Below are 10,396 nucleotides of genomic sequence, written 5' to 3'. Positions count from 1 at the left end.
GGGAATTAGCTGCAATACATTTAATGCGGAGGCAACAGCTTTCTCCCAAGATATTTTGGGGTTCATCCTTATCTCATATCTCTGCATTGCTCATCCACCTCAAACGAATTTCAAGGATTGCCATTTTTGCTGTAAATCCATTTCCTAGGACCTCGGCCAAGCTCGGCCGAGGAAGTTTTTGTCCTCGGCACACTTTTCAAGAGCGTGTTTTGGGCAAACAAAAAGGCGTCTTCATAAGCAAAGGAGGAACAAAATGGGCGTGGAGCTAATCTGGAGTCATCAAAATCCTCCTTTCTTCCCAAGGAGATAGAAAGGGGAATCTCGAAGGGCTATTGTAGGGTCCTTGGGCCCAAAAGTGCATTATTTATTCATATGTTGGGCATAGGCCCAAGCCAAGGACAAAGATCCACCCGAGGATGAGATGTCTTCGTCAGAGGAAATTACACTGATGAAGAAATAATGGGGTTTTAGTCCTAAAGGCTCTGGAAAGTGTGCCGAGGACGAAAACTTCCTCAACCGAGCTTGGCCGAGGTCCTGAGAAATGGATTTACAACAAAAATGACAATCCCTGAAATTCGTTTGAGGTGGACGAGCAATGCAGAGATATGAGATAAGGATGAACCCCAAAATATCTGGGGAGAAAGCTGTTGCCTCCGCACTAAATGCACTGCAGCTAATCCCCTAGCCGCATTAATGTAGACGTGATGCCTGAACAGTGTATTTCAGCCTTACAGCTACTACTTGAAAACTTATGAAAAGGACTAATGGGACAAGTATCAATCCTAACCATCTAGCATACAGGTGGACAGTTGAGGTAAAGGGAGAAGAGAGTATAAAAGAAGAGGAAAAAGAACAATGAGGGGTATCGAAAATTAGAAAGAAAAAATATTGTAGCAATCCACAATCAAATTTGTAACATTTTCTTAGAACAAGATATTAGAACTATTGTCCTCGGATTCTGCCGAGGACATTCTTTCTTCATTTCATAATAGTCCATGTTTACCTTTTTGTCATCAAGCCTATCTATAACACTGTTTGATTAACTAAAGCCCAGTGTTTTAACCCATTCCTCTAAAAATTCATTATTGTAGGCCTCTTGGGCCATAGTTCGTCCACATGTTGGGCTAGGAATCTAAGTTCAGGTCCTTACATTTTTTATTTCAAAAATACAAGAAAATTGTTTTTTCTTTATATTCTCAAAAACAAGTTTTTGAAAATAGAAAACAAAAATTGTTACCAAATATAACCTAATATTTTAATAGAAAAATGAGATGTGAGTGTTTTAAAAAGTAGTTAGCTAAAATAGAAAAAGTCAATTCTTGTCCTAAAATAGGAAAAAGTTGTAGGAACGCCAACATATAAATGCTCTAACAAAATCAAGCTTCCACTTTTCCAACTAAAAATCTTACTACCAGCTCAAGGTAAAAGATGACAACCCCTATCTTACTTCTAGCACATTGGGAAAGTAAAAGAAGCTCTCCTTACTAATTTTAGCCATAGCTTAGAAATAATGAGAAGCCATTGCTTAAACTCTAGGAAAAATCTAAAGATTCACATTTCTTCTCATTTGAATAAGACTTCGCTACAAAATCAATGATTCATAATCATAACTATGTGAATCTTAAAAAGGGGAAACATGAGAATTCATGGTTTGGATGACCAAAAAGTATGTTCAGTAGAGTTCCAACAATTCAAAACTAATTGATCACATGAACTTGGCACATCTTCTCCAACCTTATGGACCTTTGACAAGCTAATGTGTAACAAGTTACATTTGGTCAGCATCCCAATACTTGATAGGACTTAAGATGATGAGACTCCTTTTGATCCTTGCATAAAGCTTAATCAAACATTAAATCCACTCAAGATGACTAAACATCCATGCTCTAGCTATCTAGATCACTCGCCCCATTTAGGAAATGAGATTAGAAGGCTTAAGGAAGACCATCTTACTATTCTTAGTAAAGAACTAATAAAGTTGTCAAAACCCCTTATCTACAAATGATTCTCATTGATTATCAACCAAAAAAAAAAAAACAAAAAGATTCTCATTCACTCTACTTCACTCCTCATCTTTTACAAAGTACATCAACCTGAAAAAAAATCATGATTTTTAATCTCAATTCTTCTCATAACACTCCAAAAATATTCAATACTCCTTCCAAAAAAAAACCACACCACACCAATAACACCATATGAACCAAACATAAAGTCATATACCAGACCAATATCACCAACTATCAAAATGCCAAAGGTATATAAACAACTCCACCTTCGAAAACCTCACACATTCTCCCATAGCTTTCACCTAACCGATACTACCCAAAAGCCTATTAAACTCAATCCCCGACTCCCAAAATCATGCAAATCCCTATCATCAATGTTCATAAAATGGCAATTGGAGTACCAAAAGCAGTGATAGGATCTATGTATTGATGTTTGCAGATGTTGATATTGCCTCATCTAACCTTAACTATTACCAATGATTGTAGGACCTCATAGTTGAAGGAACCAACTTAAAACAAGTTATTCCTATTCCTAGATGTCTAGCAAATCAAAGTGGGCTTTTTAAGGAGTTGCCTTGAATTAAATGGACCAAGTGCTACACTCAAAATTGCCCACATGCAAGTAAACCAAAGCACCATCACCGACCAAAGCCCATGCCCATGCTTGTCGTTGTCTAACTTTTTTTTTTGGTAAACGACGTTGTTTAACTATCAAAGCAAGCAATCATGATGTCTCCCTAGACCCCACAAATTCAGAGAGTTAACGGCTTGTTGCAAGTTGAAACCCCAATCACTGTTCGTTTTTTTTTTAAATAATTCAAAAATTACCTTTTATAAAAAATGTCATGTTAACTGGTGTCTTTATTGTTAATAAATTATAATAGAAAATTTTTGATACTATTTTTATAAAAAATATAAAAAGTTGTCAATAATATTTATTATTTTAATATTTTCCTTATAAAAATGGGACAGAAAGGATTTGAATTATAGTTTTCATTTTCCAAAAAAATAGTGAAAGAAAAGAGAAGGGAGAAGAATAAAAATTAAAAAAAAAAAAGACTAGTGATTATTGCCCATTGTGCGTACTACACGCGCAACAGGAATTATCTAATATATATATATATATATATATATATATATATATTATATTTGTATACACGGTTTTGAGCTTTCTTGTCATTTTACCATATCAGTCACAAAAAAATAATAATAAAAAGACAACATTGAAGATGATGTCAAATGTTAACCACCATAAAAGTTACTAGCCTAAAGAGACTTGAGAGAGAGAAAAAGAAGAAGAGATTAAAATAAAAAATAAAGACATGAGATTAGTATAAAATTATGGAAACAAAAATACACAAACTAACAAAATAATAATTTCAACAATATCAAAAGAAACAAACCTTTCTAAAATTAGAGGTGTTGATAAAGTAAACAAAAAGTTGATGCAATCCAAAAGCAAAGAAATTGAAAAAGAGACGTGTGAGATATATTTATATAGAGATGGTATGTACCAATTTTTAGGAAAAAAAATACTTGTGTGAAATTTTGTGTGTAAAAATGTTGTGAACATGACACTGCTCTCTCTCTCTCTCTCTCTCTCTCTCTCTCTCTCTCTCTTAATAGAAATATTGCATACTAATTTTTAGGAATAAACATGTTAAACGTAGTTATTAGTAGTTTAAAATAATTTCTAACCATTTATAAAATTAGAAAAATAAAACATTTTTAAAGTAGTTAACCAAAATTATTGGAGCTAAAAACATTCAAGTAGAGGAAAAAAAAAACCATTAATTTCAATATTAAAAAGGGGAGAAACTCCTCTAAAAAAAGAGAAATCATTAAGTCCACCGAAGGGAAAGATTGCTGAAGTGGTCCTCCTTAGTCCTCCAACTAATAAAATGTTACTACTTATGCAATGTGACATCGCCTAGTATTTTTTATTTTTTTTCTTTCTTATGCTTATTAGGAAGTTAACTCACAAATTTGCATAGGTGGTATTGTTTCATTGATTAGGAGGACTATTTTTAGTCTGTTTGGTTGTTGAACATAATAATTTCTCCTAAAAATTGGAGGAAATAAAAGAGGCTAAAATTTAGAATTTTGAAAATAAGTTGTTTATAATCTAAGAAAAAGAGACCAGAAAAAAACTATTTGAAACTATCTAAAAAAATTGTTTATTTTTAAATTTGAATTTAAAAAACGTAGAATTTTTCAAATTTATCTAATATATTTTAAAATTAATAACTTTACATATCTAACCTTAATAAAAGTATAAATCAAAAGAGCTAAAGCTCTTTAAATAGTTATAGATATAAAATATGGATATATGGAAAGTATATAGAAGTATAGATACATAGATATATATAGAAAAAATAAAAGAAAATTTTCTATACACCTAATATATTATGGTTCATCAGTTCATCTCGAGTAGGAACAGATCCCATTTGTGATAACCACAAGATCCCATTTGTGACAACCAATTCACATGCGAAATCTACGTTTATAATGTTGAAGGGCATCGTACCTGGAGTTTTGTACTTAGTGAATTTGAGAATTTCACCACTGGCTCTAAATTTTTTTAATTTATCTTTACTAGGTACTAGGAGAAAAAGCACGGTTCTAAATGGAACTACCTGCGGAAAATCGGAGACATTTCCACTGTTTCCTCAACCTCCTCACCTCCCAACAATAATTCTTTAACATTTGCCTACACACTCTCACACCCAAAACACCCCCATCAAAATCGATCACATTCAAAAAAAACATTATAAAAAACAAAAACAAAAACAAACGAAAATACCCATTTTCCATTGTAGCTCAAATGCAAAGCTTCTCATCAAATCCAGACACCCTTTGAGCCAAAACCTCGTAAAATGTCTTCCAAAAAGCAAGCTATTCTCGTATGTTCCCTCATCCTTCTATGGTACTCATCCAACATTGGTGTCCTTCTCCTCAACAAGTTCTTGCTCTCTACCTATGGCTTCAGGTTCCCAATCTTCCTCACAATGTGTCACATGTCAGCCTGTGCTATCCTCAGCTATATCTCCATTGTGTTCTTCAAGTTTGTCCCACTCCAGACCCTCAAATCTCGTAACCAGTTCCTAAAGATTGCAACTTTAAGCCTTGTCTTTTGTGGGTCGGTTGTTGGTGGCAATATCTCTCTTAGGTACCTTGCTGTGTCGTTTAACCAGGCTGTCGGTGCAACCACGCCATTTTTCACAGCGGTTTTTGCCTACATTATGACCCTTAAGAGAGAATCTTGGGTTACCTATGCTGCTCTTGTGCCTGTTGTTGCAGGTGTTGTGATTGCCAGTGGGGTATGTTTCTTTTTTTGGTTAATCGGATCAAAAGAAAAAATTTTAATCAGAATTTATGATATTGATTTAATTTGCATGTTTTTTATTGGTTCTATGTTTAATTGTTGCTAATTTATTAGTTTATTGTTTTTGGAGGTAAGACATTGTATACCCATTTGGGTTTTTTTGTTAATTTAATTTGACAGTTAAGGTTTTGTTTTTGCCTTAAATGTGAATCCAGATCTGGTAATTCTGTTACATGTGTTAGTTATTGATTGTTATGCACTTTCCATGATCTATAATTAGTTCAAATTATAAGCATTTTTTTTTTAATGCAATGGGTGAAGATCTCACAAGTTCTTAGTGATAATTAAATATTTAAAATTCTGGATCAATATCTGAAAATGGATAACTGAGTAGAATAACTTATTTTGGATTGTGTGCAAGAACATTGTCATGGGTTGCATGGTATGAGGTGAGTTATAATGTAATATATCTAGCTCAAAACAAAAAAATTCATGGTAATGTGTTGGTGCCAAAGCTAGTGTTTGACGAATGTATTGGCTGGCACGCCTGATACAACTAAAAAAGTGTTAGGTTTCAGTAAAATATCACAACATCTATCAGGGTAATGTTAAGTTATTTAGTGTTAAAGTTGAAATAACATTCCTTTACATGAGATTTATCATTTATTATAATAAAATTTTACTACATAATATATATATATATATATTTAAAAGTTAAAGTAGAAAGATCTTTTGATGTCATAGTTGGTGTATAAGTAGTTGCTGGATCATTTTTACGTAACTTTTAGTAATCATATGAAAAATGTTACTTGATTAAAATTCAAGAATGGACACGTCTGCTTCTCTGTGTCTGTTGGAATGTTTATTATCTCTTTCACCTTTTCCAACCATTTCCTTTTTCCTTCTTCTTTTGTACTTTAATATTGTTTTAGTGAAGTTATAAGATTCTTTGTTTGTGGCAGGGGGAGCCAGGTTTCCATTTGTTTGGATTCATTGTGTGCATAAGTGCAACAGCTGCAAGGGCCTTTAAGTCTGTTCTTCAGGGTATCCTACTTTCATCTGATGGGTAAATGCTTCATATCATCTTATCATTTATTTCTTTTTCATCTTTCAGTTTAGATTCATATCTAAAATTTATTGGGTAACTATTATCTACCATTTCAGATCACTGAGGATAGAATATTTTTTCCCTCTTCTTATCTTTATTCAACTCAGTTGAATCAGAATCATTGATTCCCTCTGTTGTCCCTTTCTTATTCATTCTTTACTTTTTAATGCATGCTGTGTGATTTCTCTCTATGGATATCATGCACTACTATGGAAGAACACACATTTGTAGTTGTTTTAAATGGAAGGATTAGAGAAATCCACATAAGACAAAGCAGTTTTGCCGTATGACTTTTAATTTCCCTTTCTAGCTAATTAGAATCTCCATAACCATCCAAGGCATCATGCAATGCACCACAAGTAAGATAGTGCTGGACCACAACTCCCTCAATGTGACATTTCCTTGGCGTTTAAATGATAAGTTTTCATATTTTCTTTCTGCTAGTCTTTACAAATTGCCAATCTCCTGGTATTCAAGTATAACAAATATTTCTTTGAAAGAGCCATTTTCATCACCATACTTGAGAGTAATACCATGTACTTCTCTATGACGTCAATTGTGTCCAAAGTTGAATATAAATTTTTGGCTAAAGTACATGTTTGGTCCCTTAAAAATTACCCAAATTTCAGTTTGTCTTTAAAACCTATTTCATGTCAAGTCAGATCATATGTTTTTCAAATAAGTTAATTTAGTCTCATGGGACTACGGCATTGCATTATGTGATGAAAAGATTTAACGTGTACAGAATACATATTGTCAGCCTTTCTTGAAAATATGAGGGAATTAATGTTACATGTGAGGTGCATGGACAAAATGGGAGGGAAAATTAGGGGAGAAGCTAAAGCCTTTTTTATCACAAAATAAGATGAATAAATTGACACAAAACATTTTTGAGTAACCAAACTGCGTAAGTTTTCATGGAACAAATAATACATTAGCCTAAAATTTTCATTCTGGATGTAAATGATACTTCTTTGATACTCTACAAAGTCCTGCACACATATCTGCCATGAGGATGCAATGAAATTTATTTAATTGAATAGACTACTTCACTCATATTGAGGCAGCTTGGAATAAGTTAATCAAGGTTGATGTGGGCTGGTTTGAGATTATGAAGGCTTGTGGTTTAGGTTTTGGAATTTAATAGAAGCTCTTCCTACAATAACTAAGTAATCTGCTCTGTGTGAAGCAGCAAAATACATTTAATATTGTATTTCTTTATTCTTCTTCTGCTCTTTTGTTAGAATATACTTATTTCCTCTTATCAGAGTAGGGCTGGATGGGTTTCAATGCTTATATAACTCGAATGGTGTCTCTAAACTCTAAGCCCATTGTAAATTTGGGATAGTTCTGGTTTTACAAATCCTTACTCTCCCTGGTCCATTCCTATTCACAATTTACAATATATGCTGTTCATTGGAAATAAGGAAGAAGAATGCCAAATCCCTGGAGGTTTTCACTTCTTTAGGCTATGAAAAATAGTTTCTTTCCTCTGCAAGATACATTTATTCTCTAAGACCAAGGTGTTTGTCATTTCTTTAATCCACTGCCTAATTTGATTGACAAGAAGAAATACTGCTCAGAATAGTGGGAAAGAATCCCCTCCTATTCATTCCTCTAATTTCCTCCTATTTTAATCCAGATGTACAACATGTGGCATTTAAAATCCAGTGTTCTTTAAAAACCCATGTAAACCACACAAAAACAAATAAATGTCACGTGTCTCACATCTAGCCAAAGATTGGAGGGAATTGGAGGATTTAAATGGGAGGTGATTTTATCCCCAGAATAGTGAAATCTTTAAATCACTTAAGGTTGTATTGGTTGTACCAATCTTTTTCTCAACCCCAAAAGAGCATTTTTACTTGATTAATGTCCACTAAATCCATGACATTTTTTGATCTTACAGGGAAAAATTGAACTCAATGAATTTGCTACTATACATGTCACCAATTGCAGTTCTGGTTTTATTGCCTGCAACGCTTGTAATGGAGCCCAATGTCATAGAAGTTACCGTATCACTTGGAAAAGAACATAAATACATGTGGCTGCTGCTTGCTCTTAATTCAACAATGGCCTATGCAGCTAACTTGTCAAACTTCTTGGTGACAAAACATACAAGTGCATTAACACTACAGGTTTGACTTACGTACTTTTTCCTTTTCTTTTCTTCCTAGTTCTTTTGAAAGATACCCGCCAGATTTATTTGTTTGCAGCAAATCAATATTATAATTTATCTTTGGGCTTCTCATCATAAATCTAATTAAATTCATACATGAACGATTTACTTCAATTTACTGGCAGTACACTACCATCTAGTTTCTGTCAACCATGTGGAGTAGAAGCAATTGTATGAATATATATATATATATATATATATATGGTATACCAAACCAGTATATTATAATAAACCATGTTAGTAATGTAATTAAGTGCTCCTAAAACGTGTATTTTTTTTTTTTTTTTTGGTTCCACTCCAAGTTATGGCTACAATAGCCTGATGGTAGTTTATTACTGCTCTTAAAAGTTAAATCATACTTTCATCTGCTTATTCTTCACTTGTTTGATAAGAGGCTTTCAACCTTGAGCATCTGCAAAACCCTGTATTTGATTGAGGATTTCAAAGAAAACCAGACTTTGGAGAAGCAATTCAACCCTAATATTTAAATCCGAATACCTTTTTATCAAATAAAATCTAATCATGCTAACATGTGTTGGTGTTTTCCACTGCTCTTGAATTCTCAACCTTTTCTCTGCTTCTCCCTCGGTTATGTTCTGCAGGTATTAGGAAATGCAAAAGGCGCTGTTGCTGTTGTAATCTCAATACTCTTGTTCAGAAATCCTGTTACAGTTATGGGCATTGGTGGGTACTCAATAACCGTTTGTGGAGTGATCGCTTATGGAGAAGCCAAGAGGAGGTTTAAATGAATGTTCCTCTACATTTGGTAATTTTTCCTTCTATGACCTGTTCTTTGAAGAGTCTAGTGAAATCATGTGGGCGTAGATATAGAGAGAGAGAGAGAGAGAGTGATTTTGTGTGTTGTAGTGTTAATCTATTATTTTTTGAAGCAGTATTAATCCATTTTTATGTACACAAACAGACGTTCTTTGGTATTATATTTTAGGTATTGCTTTAGTTTGATTTATTCGGAAATGACAAATCATTGTTGCCTTTGCGATTTTTATCTCTTCTCTCCAAATTCTGATGAATTCTTGCAGGTGGCTGCAGTGGTAGGTTCATCTAATCTGAAAGAAATACTGAACAAAATGATATCAACATCCAGATGAACCAACTTCGATTCCTTTAATATTATTTCTAGTTAACTTTTTAATGCCTTAAGTTATCACCAAGGCCTGTCTGCCCTTTGAGGGTTTTGTTTTTTTTTTTTTTTTTTTTTGGGGGGGGGGTGTTTGGGTTAAAGAGTACATTCAACAAATAAATAAATAAAATGTTTAAATGCACATTTGGTCCCTACATTTTGGGTCATTTCTCGATTTAGTTCCTAAACTGGTTTTGCTCCTAAGTTAGTCCTTAATATTTTAAAATCGTTTTTAAAATGGTCTCTGCCGATCAACCTGGTTACAGAAAATGCTGAAATGGCAAACGAATTTTACTGTTTGCTGACATGGCTAATAAAATAATATTAAAAAAATATCACGTTAGGATCCATGTTAGCGTTTTAATGGCAAGTTAGCATTTTAATTAATAAAAGAAATTAAAAAATTAAACTGAAAATAATTCAAAATCAAAAACAAAAAAGAAAAAAAAATTTTCAAATCCTCTCTTTCTCTGTGTTTATGGCTGTATCTTTCTTCTTTTCGTTTCCTTTTTTTTTTTTTCAAATCCTTTCTTTCTCTGTCTCTTGGTGTGTATTTGTGTTTATATCTTTCTTTGTTCAAGCTTTCAATCCCTCTCTCTCTCTCTCTTAATCTCTGACATTTTCTCTCTCTCTAAAC

At 33.2% G+C, this 10,396-nt stretch overlaps 1 protein-coding gene across 2 annotated transcripts; it reads left to right on the top strand.

Moving 5' to 3' along the window:
• Positions 1–4,412: 4,412 nt before the first annotated feature.
• LOC115952994 (UDP-URONIC ACID TRANSPORTER 1) lies at positions 4,413–9,799 on the top strand. Of its 2 annotated transcripts, XM_031070395.1 has the most exons (5): positions 4,883–5,326; positions 6,294–6,397; positions 8,349–8,577; positions 9,221–9,384; positions 9,659–9,799. In XM_031070395.1, exons 1-4 carry the CDS (start codon positions 4,883–4,885, stop codon positions 9,365–9,367), a joined length of 924 nt encoding a protein of 307 aa, XP_030926255.1. In that variant the 3' UTR covers positions 9,368–9,384; positions 9,659–9,799. The 2 variants fall into 2 exon arrangements, with proteins under 2 accessions (XP_030926254.1, XP_030926255.1); XM_031070394.1 differs by lacking the exon at positions 9,659–9,799 and having other exon boundaries at positions 4,413–5,326; positions 9,221–9,585.
• Positions 9,800–10,396: the final 597 nt, after the last annotated feature.

This window comes from Quercus lobata, chromosome 7 (assembly GCF_001633185.2).
Source record: "Quercus lobata isolate SW786 chromosome 7, ValleyOak3.0 Primary Assembly, whole genome shotgun sequence".
Classification (NCBI taxonomy): domain Eukaryota; kingdom Viridiplantae; phylum Streptophyta; class Magnoliopsida; order Fagales; family Fagaceae; genus Quercus; species Quercus lobata.
This window is presented reverse-complemented; position numbering and strand designations above follow the sequence as displayed.

Coding starts and splice junctions, on each gene's coding strand:
- LOC115952994 (XM_031070395.1), top strand. CDS start 4,883: ATGTCTTCCAAAAAGCAAGCTATTCTCGTATGTTCCCTCATCCTTCTA. Junction 5,327..6,293: donor GTGTTGTGATTGCCAGTGGG/GTATGTTTCTTT, acceptor TGTTTGTGGCAG/GGGGAGCCAGGTTTCCATTT. Junction 6,398..8,348: donor ATCCTACTTTCATCTGATGG/GTAAATGCTTCA, acceptor TTGATCTTACAG/GGAAAAATTGAACTCAATGA.